General features: G+C 38.6%; 2 protein-coding genes across 9 annotated transcripts in view; both read left to right on the forward strand.

Annotated features, from left to right (window-relative positions):
- LOC147338592 (myocyte-specific enhancer factor 2A-like) overlaps positions 1–4,191 on the forward strand; it is a 45,737-nt gene extending 41,546 nt beyond the window's left edge. For all 3 annotated transcript variants that reach the window (XM_086307797.1, XM_086307876.1, XM_086307959.1), the window contains exons 9-10: positions 2,380–2,482; positions 3,156–4,191. In XM_086307797.1, coding sequence (XP_086163923.1) covers positions 2,380–2,482; positions 3,156–3,489 — 437 coding nt within the window. In that variant the 3' untranslated portion in view covers positions 3,490–4,191. The remainder of the gene's footprint in view (positions 1–2,379; positions 2,483–3,155) is intronic.
- A 2,838-nt stretch (positions 4,192–7,029) lies between these two features.
- Positions 7,030–21,303, forward strand: part of LOC147338593 (multiple C2 and transmembrane domain-containing protein 2-like) — a 44,183-nt gene continuing 29,909 nt past the window's right edge. For 4 of the 6 annotated variants that reach the window (XM_086308083.1, XM_086308249.1, XM_086308322.1 and 1 more), the window contains exons 1-2: positions 7,030–7,187; positions 16,715–17,276. In XM_086308083.1, the coding sequence (XP_086164209.1) occupies positions 16,764–17,276 (513 nt within the window). In that variant the 5' untranslated portion in view covers positions 7,030–7,187; positions 16,715–16,763. Of the gene's footprint in view, positions 7,188–14,653; positions 14,816–16,714; positions 17,277–21,303 lie in introns of those variants that run through there. The other 2 variants (XM_086308164.1, XM_086308497.1) reach the window with 2 other exon arrangements.

Consider the following 21,303-nt stretch of genomic DNA (forward strand, 5'->3'; position numbering starts at 1 on the left):
ACAAGTTCTTTTTACTATTCGTGCTGTGTTTCTGTAGTTACCTTAGCCCTGCTGACCTCAATATTTTACAGTATGCCCCCCAAAAAATCAAATAAGAAAACAGTGTACATTGCGGTTTGTTTTAATTGGTTAATGGAATTGCTGAATTAATTAGGTGGTGTTAAATTTCAGCTCTTTTAGACAGTTTATAATGGTATGACCAACTGTATCAGGGCAATTTTTAAAAGAATTTCCTCTATTTTTGTGTGTATTCCATTCATTTAACATAAACACTGTTAGATCTTTAAAATAAAAATAACATAAAGCAACAGCAGCCTGAAAAAATACAAAATGCTAGATTTAAATGCTACTTGGATGGAAGTGAAAAGGTGAATGTGAAAAAATGAATTGCTCCCTGGGCCTAATAGCTTGCCAAACTGCCAGCTTTAGCAGCAGTAGCTGCAACCACATACTTTTGATATCTAGAGATCAGTGCCTGGCATTCATGGTGGCAATTTGACCCCCTCTTCTATCCAGAAATGCTTTAGTTCAGTCACACTGGAAGGTTTTCAAGCTTATTAAGCAGCTTGAAAAATAATAACTTTTTTGTTTTAGTTTTAGCCTGAATTGTTTCTAATAGTTCTTGATTGTAAGGAATTCCCTGAAAAAATAACAAACTGGAGCTGTGAGATTTCATAACGATATGGGATGGAATACAAGAGTAAAGGCTGCGAATATAGGTAAAATGAAAATGACTCAGGTGTTTGGATGTAAAGGAAAAGCCTTACTAACAACAACAAAAGTCTCCGCGAGTATCCACAAATTGCAGTTAGCATCAACTTCTATCAAACAAGAGATGGGTAATTGTTTCACATGGGGCGTTTTTGCTCATTGTGGTCAAGTGGAACAAAACTACAACCTTAAACCTTGCCAAGGAAAATGAAAAGAAGTCTTATGAACACTGGCAGGACATTCTCTGGTTAAATAAAACCATTTTAGTCTAGATCAGATTTTATACAGTGTGTGTGTGTGTGTGTGTGTGTGTGTGTGTGTGTGTGTGTGTGTGTGTTGTTTTTTTGTTTTTGTTTTTTTTTTATATTGACCTGGCCAGGACTACTACACTGGCTGCACAGTGGTAACTGTGAATCATGGATGTGTGAGTGTGCTAATCCATGGCAACATGAGTGCAAAAGGTCAGCCACTGAGCACTGCCGTTATGGGCTGTGTCTTTCTCCCATATCCCCTTCAACTGAGTATAGCTGGTTTATTCTCCTGCCTTCTATCTCTCTGAAATAAACCAAACCACTGTCCAGGATGAGACAACAAACATCAACAACAACATGGCCACAACTGACCGTGTGCTTAGTTAATACCTTAGGCAGCAGAAACCCGAGAAAGAAGAGGTGCAAGGAGACAAACCATCATGGGAGGATAGGCCCGTGCACGGTTTGCAGCAGATAGAAGGAGTGGCTTACATTCAGAAATCCTACCAGTGTCTGGACAAAGCTGGATTGAAAGACATCACAGAGGCACTAATCATGGCAGCACAGGAACAAGCTCTAAGTACAAGATCCATAGATGCTGTGGTCTACCACACCAGACAAGGCCCCAGGTGCAGACTGTGTAAAGATTCCCCTTAAGACAACCAAGCACATAACAGCCCTGCCTTCTAGCAAGGCAGATGAAATCCCACTGTTAGTTGGAAATTACTTTTTTTCTGGCCTGAAATTTTCTTTAACATTTAAATTTTTTTCAAAGCACTCTATCCAGTCTGTATTCAGTTATATTAATAAAAAAACACCCTGAAATAGCTAATTAAAGTTAGTTAACTAACTAAAAACACTGTGATCGTTGCCAAATGATATAGTATTGAAATATTTTTCTAATGCTACACAACAGAGTTCTCTGTGTTGTTGTGTACTATAAGTATTTTCAAACACAATGATTTAATCCAGTCATCAACAAAATACCAACTTTCAAAGCCTCTCAGCTACCTTGTGTCACAAAACTGAGTATAGAGGCCTCCGTGCATGTGGGCAAATACAGGGCTCTAGTGGGTGAGTTCTGGTTTCACTTTTACAAATTTTCAGCACATTACTAAAAGTGAAATAGTTTCAGGTAGCTTAGCAGCTCATAACAAGAATGTAAGAGAAGTTGTGGTGCAGCGTTTATACTGTATTCAAGTGTTGTTAAAAAAGGTAATGTTTGACTTTTTATAGAAGTGTAATGCTTTTTGATCGGCATGATGTGCATGTAGTGTATGAATGTGAGAGTGAATGAATAGTGGTATTGTAAAGCGCTTTGAGGGGTCCCGAAAAACGCTATATAAATGCAGTCCATTATTATTATTATTATTATTATTATTATTATTATTAGTCTCTCTCCTTCTGTCTTTGTCAGATTACTCCCTGAACAGTGGAGAGTTATCAGGCTTTAACTCTGCTGCAGGGCCCTCTCTGAGCTCAATGGCAGCATGGGAGCAACAGCAGCTGAGCTCCATGGGGTAAGAGCCTGACACAGTTAAACTGTCTCCCTTCATGATTTACAGATTAAATGTTTAACCATTTCTTTACACTGTTTTTTTTTTTTTGTGCAGACATACTGTGTTGTTGACATAAAGTTAAAAATTACCTGATCATACAGTGTGCAGTAAACTGAAGTAGCGTGCACAGAGTTGGAGAAATGCAAATATGTATAAATATATACATAGATATAATATATATGATAACAGATTCCATGACATAGATAATTGCCCTAAAATATGTAATAAATAATAATTCTGGTTCAAACATCACACATTTTTGCTTTTGTGTAAGACCATGAAGTTATGTACTTTTGGGTGATGTATGTAATAAAAAGCTATTTTATAAATCAACATATCTGCTATATGTTACGTCTATTAGACACATTTTACCCTAGCTATGAAATCAATCAAATTGTAAGTACAATACTGGCCTCTTAATCTGTGGTAACGTAGATGTTTAAAAGAGCTTTAAACAGAAATGCAGTTATCTCCGCTTTTTACTTTAAATACATTATTATTATTAAATGTACTCAATAGCCACAGTTTTCAGAGAAAACGTTTCTGTTTACAGGCCGATTACAGCCATGTCACCACCAGATGGCATCTTCACTCCAGAGTCACAGCCTCAAATTTTCTCTTCCTCTGTCTGTAGGTCAGGAAGCTCCACTCTCTCCATCAGCACCAATCATAACATCAACATCAAAGCTGAGCCAATCTCTCCACCCCGCGACCACCTCAGCCAGTCTGGGTACATGACCCATCCACATGTTCACCCTCATCTTCACTCCTCTGCCTCCTCATCAGCTCGAGCAGAGATGGGGCGATCCCCTTCTGACAGCGTTGGCTCCTCCTGCAGCTCTCACGAGGGCAGCAGTGACCGGGAAGAGCAGCAGCGACCTGACTTCCACTTGCTCCCTGCGAGTCGGTCAGAGGGCAGGGAGAGTCCGACAGTCAAGCGGATCCGAATGGACAGCTGGGTGACATAGAGCCTGGAGCTACATCGAGAAGCTGCACCAGGGCAAAAAACAGGAAGGACACTGTTCTGCAAATGAAATGTGGTTTTTATTGACGTGTTCTGTTGAATTTTCTTTAATTTTTTTTTTTTTTTGCTGTTGTTTTGGTTACTCTGAATTTTTTGAGAAGGGTTGAGCAACATTCGTCTGAGCATTCTTGATTGGATAAAGCTGAAATTACAGTGGTACTTCATTTAATCTTATTTTCTTCTTTTACAAACAATTAAAGCTTTGGAGATTAAATATCTGGGTCCAAATGCAGTACAGTTACAGTAGAGTACAGTTATTTCCATTTGCAGTGCACTGTGGCGCTGGATGGAAGAGAGACAAAGCATAAAATCAAAGTTCATGAGTGGGTAAAGTTACTTGGTGTCAACCAATTCATTTCTAATCTTCTCAGGGTTTAAAACCATTAAATGAGTCCATCGTGAAAGCAATACTCCCTCCACATCATCATTTCTGTTACTCCTCTTTATAAAAACACGTATTTATATCAGCCAAAGCAGTATACTGTTTTCTATGTTGTGTGTGTTTTTATATTGTGCACAAAATTATACAATATTTCATTCAGATTTGAAATCGAAAGCCATGGACACTTGTATATGTACTACCAAAACATGTCACTATTGTTTGTACATAGTATCTTTAATATATATCACTTTTGGTGTAACTATAGCGTTTTGTCAGTGTGTTTTATCTGCCTGCCTTCACACTTTGTCTCCTGAAACTCCCATAATTTCTTAGATAAAGCTACTTTCAGCTGCTCCTTTGTTACAAGGGGTCGCCAAAGCAGGTAGGTCTGCATATTTGACTTGGCAGTGTTATGCCAGATGCCCTTCCTGGTACAAACCCAAGGGGGATTTGTGTCTCTGGCTGGAATTTAACCAGCAACCTTTTGCTTGCCAAGCAAAGTTGTTAAAGCCTACACTACAGAACCATTTGTATCCTTTCTTAGATAAATAGATAAACTGGCTTTGTTAAGAAAGCTTAGGAAACAATTCTTAAAAAAAAAAAGGTTACTGGTCGAGGAGGCGTCTGTTTGCCTTACAGCTGAAATGCAGTGGCCTGGGTTCGAGTCGGATCTCTGGAGACCTTTGCACCCTCTCCCCCTCTTTCCTGTCTACTCATCACTGTTAAACTATCAAATAAAGCCCAAAACCCCCCAAAATAAATGTGAGAAGAAGACAACTCCTCTCTAGAAAAGGTTTATTGATTAGTTAATATATATATATATATATATCCCTGTAAAAAAGATTTAGGAAAATGGATGCATTATAAAGAAAGATAAAACTGCTGAAACTTTTTAAAAAGCTGCTGAACAGCACATCAACTCCTGCTTGGCTGATGGTGTTAGGTGATAAAACACAATGTCATAGATCAGAAAACAAAGCGGAACTCTTTAGAGGAATTTGTTCTTAAATCTGTTATCGTATATATGTACCTTTGACTCCTATACCAGTGTCTTTTGATAGAGTATTTATCTGTTTTGGTCTTTATTAAATAAGTAACTTGTGCCTAATGATGGTTACACACTTAAGGCCATGTGTCTTTGTGAGATTAAGATTTTTTTTTTTAAATATACGTTGTATATATCTGAGATAACCATGGATGAAGACAGTTAATATAAATATTACTTTAATGGCACTGAATCCATACAATAAGAGACACATTGAATTCTTGTACTGAGAGAAATCTTACCTCCAGAGAGATGGGAATTTACTGAATGACTTTATGACTGAGCAGAAGATGATTAAACCTGAGAAAATGCAACATGTGGGTAAGTACAAGGTAGCGCATGTGGTGAGAAGCAAAAGCTGCAAAAGACTAACCACAGTGCTTCCACTGAATGAGAGCATGGCTGGAAAATGTAACAGCTTTGACTCTGCAATGAAAGACGGATACAAAAAAAGAGCAAAGTGAAAGTTTTGAAACACGATGCAGGGTTTTAGAACAGGATACTATTTCTATGTTTCTTTGACACCAGCAATAAAATAGCTACATGGACTGGTTCTTATATAGCGCTTTTCTACTCATCTGAGCACTCAAAGCGCTTTACACAACTTGTGCATTCACCCATGCATACCCATTCGCACAAGCACATTTTTCTTAGTGCATCATAGCTAACATTCACACACATTCATACTGCGATGGATGCATCGGAGAGCAATTTGGTTAGTATCTTGCCCAAGGATATTTGGCATACAGACTAGGGGAAGCCAGTCGAACCACCAACCTTCCGATCAGTAGATGACATGCTCTACCACCTGAGCTACAGCCACCCCGATATGTGTCTGGTACCTGGCTTCACGTGGCCAATGAATTGTAAATTACAATTGTGAAAGAAGCTGTGATGCTGATGGGAATGCAGCAGCGACGTGAAAACAGAAAATACAGAAAAAAGAAACTGCTCAAAAGCATTTAGGGCTGGCAGCAAGAGACATAGCAAAATCATAAACATTAGCAGTAAAGTACTTAATAATAATGGATTACATTTATATAGCGCTTTTCGAAACCCTCAAAGCGCTTATACAATTCCACTATTCATTCGCTCTAACACACTGGTGGAGGCAAGCTACAGTTGTAGCCACAGCTGCCCTGGGGCAGACTGCCATATCGCGCCATCGGCCTCTCTGGCCATCACCAGTAGTTCTTGCCCAAGAACACAACGACCGAAACTGTCCGAGCCGGGGCTCGAACCGGCAACCTTCGATCACAAGACGAACTGCCAACTCTTGAGCCACGATCGCCCCCACTTAATGTTAATATTTCGTCTTTGTTGAATAACTACATTATGCCAATTAAATAGCAGTTGAAAGTGAGACTGTTATGACTGTGATTTTAAAAAGGTAAAACGATTCAGTTAATATGAAACGAGTAAATGAACAGAGTAGTCATATGAGAAGTGTGCAGCTTTTTTTCCTTTTAGCTCAGAGAAATCCACAATGGGCAACGACGTCAGTTACTCGGGGGTGGACGAGGGACGGATTAAATGTGCCAAGGTTAATGAGAATTATGAGAGCAAACAGATGTTTGAGGGAAGGATTAGTTTAAGATCCACAAAAAGCTGCCTAGCCAATGAGCCTAGCCAAAAAAAATTATTATTTTAATTTTAATGGTGGCTATAGCCTACTGTATCGGTAAGATGAATGCATCTTCATCTGAGCATATCTGCACATACATTTTGCTGTTATCTGAAGGCATTTCAACAAATGTTTTGACACACTTAACCACAGCCATAACCACATTTTATTTGAGTGATTTCGGGGTGTGTGACACGAACAAAACGAATGTAAAATGACATTCAATATGTTTCACTGCTGAAGACAAATACTTTAAAACTTACAGAAATGCAGATAACCTCTGTAAAAATATGTTTCAAAATACCCATGTATTTTTTTTCAGGTTATGTATTTCATTCTCCTTTAATGTGCAGATGGACAGTGCACGCGGTCCTCGGAAGAGCTTTTATTTTGAAGAGCCCATAAGACGCTTTGTTGTGTCATAGCTGATATTTGATGCTAAAAGGGAGAGGAGGAGGAGGAAGTGTGTCAGAGCCAGAAATTGCAATCGATGTGCACAACTGTTGCTGTTTTGTAATTCCAGCTACACTGAAATGAGTTGAATAAGGATAAATACCTTGGAGGTTTCCAGCAGCGGGCGGGGAAAAACAGGTAAATATGACTTTCTGTTTTTCCTGTTATTCTCTTTTCCTGGCGAGAAGCAGAAAGTTACCTGCTGGGGTCTTCGAGGTGCGGCTAGTCAGGTGAGCCTTCTTCCTGTCCGGCAACATTACTCCTGGTGGTCAGATGAGAAGTCACCTTCGAGCTGTCAGTTTGCCACGTGGGAATCTTTAGTTTATGAGTCTTTAAAGAAGGGTAACAGAGAACTCCTTTCAAGCATCTGACAATTAAATGTTTGTTCTTTCTCACGAATTGAAACATGTTGTTACATTTCATTTTAAATGATTTTTAATAGAGAGATAACATTTTCATCAGTTCGGCATTGATATCAAGGAAGAAATGGTTTCAGTGGTACTTTTAATGAATCATGGTCACCTCCCAGTGCTCCTGCAAGACGCTGCTGGACAAGCCTCATGTTGTCAGGGTGACACGGATGGTTACATAGTGTCTTGCATGGAGCTACATGGTAAAGGCTTGCATATAAAATGCACTATATGAAGAATACTGTTGTTGATGACATTTTACCAACGCTGATTGAATTTCGAAAACTTACTAGGTTCATACCGGCTTAACTGCTGTAGACCGACATACATCTTTATGGTTAGTATACATAGTAACAATACTTAAGCTTTCAGCTTTTATGTTGACTATTATATGTCTGAAATGTAGTCTACTGAATCTGTAAATGTTTTTTTTGTCGTTTTGTCTGTATTTTCTGCAGTCACTGTCTTGCCTCATATTAAAGCATAGGAACCACAAACTGTGAAATAGACTCGTTTCAGGAAATAGCTTGTCCTGTTCAGCAAGAGACGTCCGTGATGCAGTTACTCAACACAACACATCAGCTGAAGGGAAGAAAAAAGCATTAGAGGCTTCAAAGAGCATTGATGGATGTGACCTTTTGTAACTTGCATCAGTACTTTAGAACGTATACACACAGAGGGAATGGGGGTGGTAAATTAAGGGAAACTGAAAGTGTCTTGCTAAGGGGCACCACATTCTGCAGGAAGAGGTTTAGTGCAGGTTTTGTGTTCCAAGTCTCTGGATCTCTGCTTTAAAGACTGAGCAACTTTCTTCTAAAGTATATCTAGTATTTGTGATTAACACTGTCAATACAGTGTCTTCACTGTCATTTTAGTACAAAATCTCCCACAGGTGCTAAAATGGATTGAGATCTGACGATCTGATTTCCTCATGTCATACTCTCCAAACCATTCATTGAGTTGTGTCGTGGAGTGGGGGAATTGAATTATTTCCTCAGGATAATGTTAATTAGTCAGAAATTTGGTTTGTGTTTAGGCTTCAGCTCTTATGGGAGAGGTGGATCAAAACCTTGCCAAAAAATTACCCCTACAGCGTAACAGATTATTTCCTTTATTTTGTCAGAGGTCTGTACATGATAAATATTTTAAAAATGAGAGCACAATTTCCTGTAATTTCTAAGGAGCTTGCTTTCAGGATAAGAACTTGTATGCAGAACATTTCAAAATTGACAGAAGCCTTTGTTGTTTATCTGCTTCAGTAAATCATTGCCTGGTCAGATCTCTACATCTCTAATATTTAGAAGACCCATTCAGCCAGAGTACTTTAATGTTTAACAACGGATTAACCCGGGATCATTATAAAACAACATCATCAGTTATTTGTGTACTGTCGGGCTTTTCATAAAATCTGTTTTTTTTTTCCTTCAAACAGCGGCGTCCTCATTTTGAAATGGGAGACAGAATGCACTGTGTGCAGTTGTGCATGCTTTTCTTGCAACCACTGATGCATGTGTGAGCTTGCTTTAGCTTTTGTACTAACACTGAGTGATCCCTTTTGTATAAGAAATCATGCCAATCAGACAGGATGCCTTTCTAGTACGTACTAGTATCAAAGGATGATTTTCATACACACCTTGGCATTAGTCATATTGCAAAGGGTTTTTTCATGGACAGTAAAAGTGCTTTCACGTACATGTACCCACTTTCAGGTTTGTTTAACAATGCGACCTTAAACCATTGCCTGTTTATTTCCTGTTTATTGCGATCTAGAACAGTTTTTTAAGCAATCTTGCTGAATGTCTCGCTATCTAATATAGTCAAAAAAGTGACTTAAAAGGAGGCTGGTGAGGAAGGTTTTGGGACATGTTTATCTGTATGATGGACAGTTGGCCTCAGCATGTCCTTGAACTGAGCTGGCTTCGTGCAAAAGCCTTCATGTGGACCCTGACTGTTCTGGCTCTAATGATGTGTTGTACAAGGATAGGCAATACAAGCTTTAACTTGGTGAGACATGGCAGGCAGAAAGAGTGGATTTTTTTCCCCATGTACTTGCTCCGTAACATTTTAGGATAGTGAAAAGAAAATGTTCAAAATGTGCATTTAGGCGTTTAATTTGCTATACTTTGTCTGTTGGAAATTCATGCAGATGAATATACAATAACTACTGAATTTGCATGTTTAAGCATAAAAATCTAGTGAAATTAAAGAAATGACACCTCACTGTGACTATCATAAGGTAAATAATGGTTTATGTATTTCAGCCACTTCACATGTACTACTTTGCTTGAACTTTGGAGCTCCTTATTTGTGCAGTATAACTATATGGTGCCTTAAAGTGCTTGCTAGACTTTTTTTTTTTTAATTCATGCAGGTGTGTCCTCCAATTACTTTCCAATCCTCTGATTAGATTTATTTTTTTAATAAATAAATAAATCTCCTTTTTGTAAGCTCCATCTAATGTGTAAAGAAGGATTAGTGATTTGCCAGAGCATTAATCAAGGGCACAATGACTGCAGACTTGACCAGTATGTTTCTGATGGTGGGGAAACAGGAACCCCCCCCCTCCTCCCAAGTTGGTTTTTAGAGCTCACAGCTGAGCTGATCTGCAGCTAATTATCAATGAGACATCAGGTCTTCAAACTACAGTCAACGGTGACAGTGCCCATACTGTATAAATGAATCAAATAACAAAACCACCTTACTTCAAAGGTCATGATACTTACCATGACTGTCATGAGGTAAATAATGGTTTATGTATTTCAGCCACTTCTCATTTATTACTTTGTTGGAACTTTATACTGCACAAATTAGGAACTGTAAAGTACAGTACATTATCCAATATCTTTTTATTTATTTATATATTTATTTATTTAGGAAGGGCATATTGATTCAGGACCGAGCCTTAGTTTTTTGCATCATGCGGTTAGCCTTACTTTAGTTATACATACATGTATTTTAGCCCATACAACCAACCAGCCTTCTGGATCCTGCAGGGTGGCTGTGAAATGTAAGAAAAATTCTTCAATAGTCTTCTGAGAAACTTTTCATAGTACAAAAATCCCCCCTATTCTGATGAAGCATCTTGCCTTTCATCAGAGTCTATTCTTGCCAAATGAAGAAGTGGGCCTCATCTTTTTTTTAAAAAATTTCTAATGATTTGCTGTTTTCCAGTGGTAACAGTGGCTGGACTGTCAGTTGAAAGCTATGTCGTATCCTGCTCTGTTGAGCATGATTATAGCTTTTTGGGGGCTTCTTTACAGCCCCAATTCCAAAAAGATGGGACACTGAAATTTATTACACCTGAGAAAAACCTGAGAAAATATACTGTTTTTATTCAAACTAAGGTGATTTTGAATTTAATGGCAACAATATATAACCTCAAAAAAAGTTGGGACAAGTATAACAAAAAAGATGTTTACAGAGGGAACTCCAAACTTTCTGGAGATTGTTAGCTGCCAAACTCAAGTATAATTTATTTTTCTTCTCTTCCTGCATTTTTACTGTTTAAAAATTTGACATGTTGTATTCTGTTGTGTATTTGGAAAAAAGTGGGTTTGTGTAAATCATTGCAGTTGTTGTGTTTTTGAAACTATACTTAATTCATGCCCTAAGTTACACTAACACCATTTTCGAGTCAAATCACATGATCAATGCCCTACATTGCAATGTTCTGCACACATGGTCTTTTTCTCCCATTACTCTTTTAAGCCCATCACGCTCTTGAAATCTCCTTTGATTCCATTAATAATTTTGCTCGAGATGAAGTTTGATCCTGAAATTAGCTGATATTCTAACTTAGGCTTTGTAGTGAAACATCCTGCCAATAAAATGCAGTGACGTGAAAGTGATGCAGGCTATCAGCCCTGTTGGCAGTCATGCACGTTAATCGGTTGGTCTGTGATGACCAATAAAGCAGTAATGCGACATATATCATTCCAGGTTCCTGTTTTTTGAAAGAGGACCATCTGGAATATTTAGTATTTAAAGTTATGATTTTAAAAAAATCTTCATACATGTAGTGAATTCAAAATGTCAATTGAATTGAAAAAGTGGATTGAAAAGTCCATATGATGTGAATTTACTGGAAAGTTACCACAGTGAGTGGCCATAATGTGATCTACCTTCCTCATATTCTGTACAGGCAGCACACTCACCAAATGGAGTATTTCTACTAGTAATGCCGTGTCTGAAATGGACTGTTTCCTGCTACGTGCCATTCTGTGGCCAAAAATTTGGGCGATAATCAGACCTGATAATCCCAACTTTGGTCCCTGAGGGCAGTGGAAACGAGCTGTAAACACGAACTGACATATTGTGTATTTTCTTCTTAAAAGATTGAAATGACTGAGTTAGTTCACAGTGCGTTTCTGTCGCTCACAGCTAAGTTTATCTGTAGCTAAAGCAAAGACTTCAAACTACAGTCAACAGTGACAGCGCCTTTAGGTGTATAAATTAATCAAATGAAAAACCACCTTGCTTCAACGTCATGAAACTTGCTGTGACTATCATTAGATAAATACAGTTTTATGTATTTCAAACACTTCTCATTTACTGCTTTGTTTGAACTTTGGATTTCCCATTGTGCAATATAAAGTAGGGTATAATCTTACATTATATGGTCCCTTCAGGTGCTTGCTAGTGTGTGCCCACGTGAGACACAGATTACAATTAATCAGTCAGTTACTGTAGTTCCAAATACTCCTGATAGCATTTAGTTATGTGTCTACAGAATCAATTTCTTCCATTCCAACTTATCCAGCACAATGGGCAAGATCAAAGACCCAAAGAATGTTATGCTTTCGGCCTAATTTTCTACTAAGGCTACATGACAACTTTAACTGCATTGAGGGGCAAATGGACTGGGTCATGTACTGTAAAATATTGGATTCAGCCAGAATACTGAAGCTCTATTGTGGGTCTTCCAGCTTGACGATGACCCAAAACATACCATGGCAATAAAGGAGAGGCTAAAGAAGAAAATTAAGGTCACTGCAGTGGCCTAGTAGCTGTGGAAATCTGTGGAGAGAGTTGCTAAGTGGCAGACAAGAAACCTTAAAGATTGAGAGTTTTTGTAAAGAGGAGTGGTTATATCTTTCCTGAGATGGGTGGAAACCTGGTGACCAGCATCGAGAGCAGTCTTACCGCTGTGCTTGCCAACAAGGGCTTTTCCACTAAGTACTAAGCCATGTTTTGTTTGGGGATCTAATACTTAGTCATTATCAGTGACATGCAAATCAACTTTTATGTAATGTGTTTTTTTTGGGAGAAGTATTTTTAGTTGATTATCTCTCTTTCTAAATTTTAAACTACCATAAAAACGAGTAATAATAATAATAATGGATTGCATTTATATAGCGCTTTTCTAGGCACCCAAAGCGCTTTACAATTCCACTATTCATTCACTCTCACATTCACACACTGGTGGAGGCAGTTACAGTTGTAGCCACAGCTGCCCTGGGGTAGACTGACAGAAGCGAGGCTGCCATATCGCGCCATCGGCCCCTCTGACAAGGCCCTCTGTTGGCCTTGTCTTGCCCAAGGACACAACGACCAGAACAGAAAGAACAGGGGGATCGAACTGGCAACCTTCCGGTTACAGATGAGCTTCCCAATCCCCTGAGCCATGGTCACCCACGGTCGTGCATGTTTAATTCTTTGCAAGTGAACATAAACTAAATTCAGCAGGGGATCCCATAATTATTTCCTGCACTGAAGGAAATAAAACTGATAATCTAAGTTGAGGAGAACATACGCCCACTGGTGTTGAGTAAACAGATGCACACTCAGTGATATACGTGTTGCTGAACATAAGGCAAGGGGATGCCTCTGGCAGACTTTTGACCGACAATTGAGACGCACACATGCAAATTTGCTAGAGGAAAGTAAGATGGCATGAGACCTTTTAACATACTGTGTTGATTTTTATAAATGCAAGGAGTAGAACTATTGAACGTATCACAAACACAATATGTTATTTCTGAAGTTGGAGGAAGAAACCAGATTTCACACATGTCTAGAACAAATTGGATAAGAGTCACTGACTGGGCAGTTCCAGTCTCAGTGTTTCAATTGCATGACTTAATTCTAGAGATTAGATGATCATAAATAATCTGAAGCTAAGCTTTTTGATAACATGATGTTATGGTGTTGAGTGATTGCGATATGGAATGTAAGTGCGAACAACTGTTTCAACTCTAAACATAATATTTCGGTTCTTTGTTAGATCTAGTGTATATTGATAAGAGCAGCAAGTTTGGAATCCCTACACAAACTATAGAGCATTTCCTTAAATAGTCTGTTGGCTTTCTTCCTCTTGTGTGTGGTTTGAAAAGGGGAGAGGTGAAAGTAAAAGTCAAAAACATAATGCATATTTTTGGCCTACAAAAACATACCTCCATTATGATCACGCTCTGCTTACTACCTGTGGGAGATATACGTCCCAGCTGCTGTCAAGCTGCCATCAAGGACTCATGCTTTTCTGGTTCAATTTTCTCATAGCCAGGCAGGTGACAAACAATAAAAATGAGTTGTTGTAGTCTAATACCTGGAGAAACAACTTCAGCTAACCAGTAGGAAACATTCTTGTGGAAATGATAACCTCTTATGATATTTAACATCTTCTATTCATGTTCCATGAATATGTTTTGCTTTGCTGTCGATGCCTGAGATTACATCCTCCATAATAATATGACGTCTGCCATCTCCGCCTCTCACCCTACACTTCCCTTTACCTGCTGATAGCATGACAGGTCGTTGGCCGCAGTTGATGACAATACAAAGTGAGAAGCTGCTAAGAGGATTATCAGGTTTTGTCAGAAGCAAAGGGCTGGTAATGTTTCTTTTTTTTTTATATATTTAATTGATCATTTAGAGCTTAAGCATGAATGACACATCACAGTATGCATTCTGTGCTTTGTCTTCCCTGTCTTTGTTTCTTCAAAAAAGCTGTAAGTTTGCAGTGGCTAACCTGTAAATGAATGACAGATGAGACACACACACACACTCATTCATACAGGAACAAGCTATTAAAAAAAACTATGTAGTAGCTGAAGTCGGCCCTCCAAAAGATATACAGCCGAGCTGTAATGTAAAGCTGTCAGAATAGTCTCCTTCCGGGTGAGAATAGTTGTCGTCTTCAGTTAGAGGTGTGACTATGATAGATGGGGCTTTATTTATAGTTGAAATTATTTTTGTCTACTTCCTTTTATTCCGAGAAGCATTTAAAAAATCTTGACGTGCAATATTAACCTACATCTGTAAACTGTTTTTTCTACTTTTTTTTTTCTGCAGTGAATCTAATGACTAGATTGTTTTCATGAGGCTGAAAAAAGGAGTGGCAAAATTCTAAATTTACCGGTAAATGCACACCACAAAAAGTATGCCTGCTTTCTGTTCAAAGACTTGTGTATTGTTAAGGTATTGTCCTTTGACCTTTTAATTTCCCAAGAGATTTCTTCCTGATAGCAGAGAGACCTGGTCAGTGGAAGTGAGCTCATAACAATCATTTTACTGGCAAAACTGACTTTGCATGATTTGATGATTTCTTCTTTTTTTTTTTTTCTTCTTTCTTTTTTCCCTAATGCATTATTATAATATAATGTTATAATTTCCCTTAAATGAAATAACAGACACAGATATCTGAAAAAATAAGTCGTTAAGTCACATGGAATATGACATGTAGACAAAGATGAGGCAAACAAGTAAGTGTGTGTGTGTGTGCCTGTGCCCAACTTTGTTTCTGTGCACCTGCTCATAATGTATTGTTAGAATGGGGAGCCAAGAGAGTATGGAAATTAAATCAACACAATAAATGAAACGATGAACAGATAAATGCATGAATGAAGTAATTAAAGAAAGAAGTAAGCAAAATGAACACAAGTTATAAAGGTATTGTTACTACAGTGTATTGTGTCTATTTGCATGTGTTTTTGTTAGATGCAGTGCCTTGTCTCTGCACCCATGAACAAAAGAAAACATATTAACATTATTTGTAACTCACAGCATTTGAGTAGACTAAATTTCTGTGTTAAAAAGCCCCTCTTTGTCAACATTATATTGGAGTGCACACGTGAGTTTGCATTATTAATTGCAGTTGTTCCAGCTTCCTCTTCTGTTATATAATTGCTGCAGGTTGTTTAATTTCTGGGTCACCATTATAAGCATATTTTATGGCACTAAAGGCCTCTGATAGATAATGTGTGTATTAGGGCTGCCACGATTAGTCGACTAGTCACGATTACGTCGACTATCAAAATCGTCGACGCGTCGTTTGAAGCTTTGTAAGATCACAAAAGACGCAGGAATAAGTAGTAGGATTTAAGAGTGTAATAACAGACTGAAACAGAAGATGGCAGCACTGCATGTACAAGGATGCCAGCTGCCGTTAAACCCCGAAGAAGAAGGAGCTTTGTCCCAGAATTCATAGCGCAGCCCAGCTCAGTTGTCAACAATGGCGGCAGCTAGTTAGTTTTAATATTACTCTTATTATTCTTTCTGGGTCACAAAATAAACGTTTAACATATTTTCAGGCGAGAATGTAGCTGTGTAAACCTCAAATATCTGCTCAGTTTATCAAGACACCACATATTTTCAAAAGCGCTCCGACGTTTTCGAAGAGGTCTGTTAGTCACTAGCTCGATAGCTAGCCGGGGGCCAGGCTCACTAGAACCCGTGAGAACACCGGACTCCCCGCAAATTGTTTTCAAATCCACCGCTGTCTTTCGCTACTCAGGTTAAATATATATAAGTCACTTAGATAACTTAAAAATGTTATTGTTTGGCTTTTTTTTGTAGTATTTTATTTGTTCCTGAGTAAATCGGTTTGGCTGAGATTAAAGTTCTAGTTTTTACACAGCTGAATAAACGTCAAGCAGACAGCTGATTATCAGAAGTGTGAGATGCTCGAGAATATACTCCGGTGTCCTGTTATATTTTAGATAGCAAGGAGTTTATTAAACTTCACCGAAACAATCTGCAAATGTCATTAAAATTTAATAAACTATCATCTTGTCTTTATTTTAAAGACAAGATGCTGTAAGCTTAAAGCTGTATATTTGAATATTTGACATTAAAGATCGCCACCAAATCTTTATAGAAATGATTACAGTAATTCACTGTGCATTTTGTTCTTTAATGTGTTTTAATCCTTGTGATTATTTGTTCCTGTAGTTGATGAAATGTACTAAATGCAGTTTGAGCTTAGCTACAGATATGCTTCAATGACTGACTCCTCTCATTCTCTTTTTTTCACAATAGGTGCCAGTGATGTCCAAATCTTAGACACAGACTAAACCTTGCATCCATCATGGAGAAGAAGCCAGGCATGATGCAGCATCTCCGGCAGAAGATGCTGCCACATTTCAAGCGGGGCAAGGATCCCTTAAACAAGTTGGCTGTCCAGCTTGACCACAATCGGATGAGCTCCTCCGTTCCTGACGTAAGGAACGTGAAGCAGGATTACCCCCACGTCTCCTCCAGAGTGCCTTTTCAGCAGTACAATAGTCCCAGTTATAGCGATCCTTCCACACCGCTTGACAGGCCTCCTACGGGTCCTGTAGGAGGTGGGAGGAGTGTAAACCTTAGAGCAGGTAGTGGAAGAATAGGGAGGAGTGAAAACAGACTGAGCGTGCCTACAAACTGCACAAACCGTTCTTCTTCCCAGGAATCATTTAACAGTCTTTGTGGAGAAGAGACATCTTCCCGGGAGACACACCAACCTGGACGAGGCATGGAGCCCGAGGAACTTGCACTACCAGAGATGATGACTGTTTACACTCCAGACAGTGCAGCTGTGGATGATTCCCTGGACAGCTCGCAGGTAAAGAAAATACTTTTGAAATAACCTAGCAGATTGGGCATCTCCACATACGGAATATTCATATAATGTTTCACATAAGGATTGAACCTTCTGGGACACTAGCACTGACGACTTGCATTTTTATTTTAAATATTCACTCATATTTTGACTTTGTAGTTCCTGTTATATCTAATACTTTGACACCAAAATTAACTGACAAGTCAGCATTTTTTCCCCCCTGCAACACACAGTAAAAAAAACATGTTGTACATTGGCGGGGTTGAGGTATCAGGTGTATTTACACTTGACTTGCAAAGTTTAACTTGGAAGAGCTGGATATGGTTGCAAATCGAGGTCCATCCTAAATCAATAGTCTACAGTAGAACTGTGCAAACACTGCTTCTGGTGGATTCACGTCTTTGTTAAAAAGACAAGGATGTGGGCTGTGAGTGCCAAACAGAGTCACATTTAAAACTATTGTTTGTTGTTTTGTTTTTTCTTTCTTTCTTGAAGTTAAGAGACAAGATCGATTAGATTTAACCAATTATTTTATAAATTGTCTTCCACATTAAACGTTTTTGTTTGCTTGCTTTTTGGGACAAGTGTAAATAAGTGTATTTTATGGTATGAACTATCCATCTTGCTACACATTCCTGTTTATTGCTCCAATGATTTCATATTAAAAGAGATTTGCCCTAATTGATAGAAGTTACATTTGTTCAAGTTATAAATCTTTCTCAGACTGAGGCCTTTACACACTGCGTAAAATTTAAGCGAATATTTTGTGTTCATTTTAAAATATTTTTTGAACTTTGACTCATTTACACCAACCGTGTAGTTTCACAGGGCAAAACTGGCACACCAGTACCGAATACACAATTTTATCCCAGCTAAACTCTGGTTCAGTGGTCTCCTCGCAATGACTTTTGTGCCTCCTCAGATGTGGTCTTAACTCTACCAACAAGACCTCAAACTGACATCCTGAAATATATATGAAAGCATTGGAAACCCTGAAGTTCTCCTTGCTGTTGCCTTCTTGTGAGAATCACCTAACTACTCAAAACAAACATACACCATAATCCGGTCTTGTGATGATGTGATGAATCCTGCTTCCGGGCCCAAACTACTCTGCGTTTAAGAAGGCTGTTGTGTTTTTAACATGTTTTAATGCTTTGCATTTTGTTCTATTAAATCTCAACAATCCCCTAAAAACAGTCAGTGATAACTGTTGGCCTCTGGGTTTTATTACCGCTAATCATTTTAAAGCTCAGTTTTTAAAACCTTACGCTGTAACTACAGCCCAGGCAGTATATTAATGACTAACCTCATATTGTGGATGGATTATCTCAGTTGTTCTCCTGACTGTAGTTTGGTCCGTTTGCATCCTGCCATGCGATTGCATTTGTTCCTAACCATCGGGAACCCTCACGTTAACTTTAATCAAGTGGAAAAATGTTAGCGTTCATCCTCCTGCTTCACTGTTTATATTTTGCTAACATAGCAAAACTAGCTGTGTTACTAGTAATCACATTATATACCAGCTAGCCAAACTTCAGTAACCCTATAAAACCTCACTGCTGTTTACTTTCCTGGCTTAATTTATGTCAGAAGTAGTAACAGAGCTGTACGTCTTAATTTATTTCAGAGATCCCTCAGTCAGAACATGCTATATTATATTAGATGGAAACTAGCGAGCTAACTTCTAACTCTGTTAAATTTCATAAATTCTGTTTTCATGGATGCCTGGATGTTAAACTTAATTTTCACACCTGGTAGAGCAGCAACACTGATCATTTTATTACAGATGAAAGAATTTAGACAGTTATTCAACTCTCAGTGATGCCGCAGTGATCATTTGACTTGGGGACCTGCAGCATAGTTTGGGCCCAAACGCAGCTAATGACGTCAGACCTAAAGACTGGATACCCCCTCCACCAACCTTTACACCTGGCACATTGCAGTCAAGTACTGTTGTACTGGCAACCGCCAAACACGGGACAAACATGTAATTTGTCACGCTACAGAACACTTCTGCACTGAGTCTTTGCTCCACAGCATCCAGTGCTTTGCATTGCATTTCTTGATGTAAGGTGTGGATGCAGCTGCTTGGCCATGGAAACGTATTCCATAAAGCTCTCTGTGCAGTGTTCTTGAGCTAATCTGAAGGCCACATGAGGTTTGGAGGTCTGTAGCGATGGACTCTGCAGAAAGTTGGCACACTGTGTTCCTCAACATTTGCTGATCTGGCTCTGAGATTTTATGTACTGTACCAGTTTGTGGCTGAAATGCTGTCGTTCCCAGGCACTTCCACTTTGTCATAATACCACCAACTGAAGTGAATGATTTTAAGGATCTGGATTGATATTAGTTCATATATATTACTGTGGCTTTATTTTGTGTTTTATCTCAGATGTGTAATTATAATCAGGATAAACACTACAGAAGGAGACTATTGGCTGTTTTTATTGCCAATTAAAAATGTCACTTATACATCTGGCACCTGGTGTCAGATAGAATCAGTTGTAAACCTCATCTCCTTCCTCATTCCATTCTCTGTTAAAATGACCCGGAGGTGGATTTTTGATCTACGTCTCTCAAGTACAGCTGCTACTCGCATTTCTAGCATAACAGTGATGTGTAAATAATAGGGATGCACGATTAATCGTTAGAAAATCGCGATCTCGATTCATACTTATGTGCGATCTCATTTCCAAATGACAACGATTAAAAAAAAGAAAAAGAAAAAGAGAGACGACGATTGTACCTCATTTTGATCCGGGACGTAATCTGCATGAAAACAAGCGCTCACTCTTCCTGCTCAACAAATGACAAGGGCGGAGCCTTATACCACGTGATACAGAAGCTGTGCCGTGTGATGCTAAAATTAGCAGGTAAAAAACAACGGAGAGCACGTCAGGGATGACGAGAAAGTGACAGGAGAAAATCCGTCCCGGTGTTGTGCCAAAAAGTGATTGTCTGCCAAAAACTGATTTCCGGTATTTGCCAAAAACTGATTGCTCGTATTTAAACTGCTATAAGTAACTTGTTGGCCATATGTGAAACATATGTCAAATGCATCCCTCATGGATGACACAAAGTCATATTGAGCCACAAACAACATTCGTGTAACAAGGTAGAAGCCGCAATCAGTTTTTGGCAGCGACTTTTATAGAACCTTTATTTATGCAGTTAAAAAAAAACTCATTAACATTAAAAATGTCTTTTGTAAGAGTAAGACAGCAGAAATGGCAGCAAATACTACAATAGTTCTGTAAAAATATTGTAAGTGGGGAAAAAGGACCGGATTGGTTATAATGTGAGTACAATAACACAGAGTTATAAAGATACTTGAAAAAACAGATAATCTTTTAATTCTATATATAACCCCTTTGTAAACGCTGTTCACCGAAGTCTATTTACCAACATACGTAAAGATATTACACATAAAAAATACACAGAAACACTGGAAATCACTTTTTGGCAGGCAATCACTTTTTGGCACAACACCGGTCAACCACCCAAACATTAATAACAGGAACCTTATACAGCGCTTCCCTATACCCGTCGAACTCCCGCAGGCACAAAGAAATTACGGAGGCTATTACTTATCACCTGACCAAAGATATGGCTCCCATCAACACTGTGCAAAACGAGGGATTTAGGAAAATGATCAACACCCTAGACAAACGCTACACAATGCCGTCCCGCAACTATTTTTCTATTGTTGCACTACCTGCTCTATACACGCAGTGTCGAGCAATGGTGGAGACGGAATTTCAAGCAGTACAACATTTTGCGGCAACAACAAAACGTGAGACATTTGTTGTTTTTATGTTTATTTATTGTTTTTATGTTCAGTCTCAACTGTTACGAAGTTGATGTGCAGTTAATAAGTGCAATAAATATTTATACTGGAAAAGAAAATCGTGAGAGAATCGTGATCTCAATTCTAAGCCAAAAAATCGTGCAGCCCTAGTAAATAACATTGTATGTATTGAAGATAACCCTTTACAGCAAATCATCAGAATCAGAATCAGAATCGGAATAC

This window comes from Aulonocara sp. 'chitande type north' Nkhata Bay, linkage group LG1 (assembly GCF_057382095.1).
Source record: "Aulonocara sp. 'chitande type north' Nkhata Bay isolate Kocher_YH1m ecotype deep benthic linkage group LG1, A_spYH_male_GT1.1, whole genome shotgun sequence".
In the NCBI taxonomy this organism is placed as follows: domain Eukaryota; kingdom Metazoa; phylum Chordata; class Actinopteri; order Cichliformes; family Cichlidae; genus Aulonocara; species Aulonocara sp. 'chitande type north' Nkhata Bay.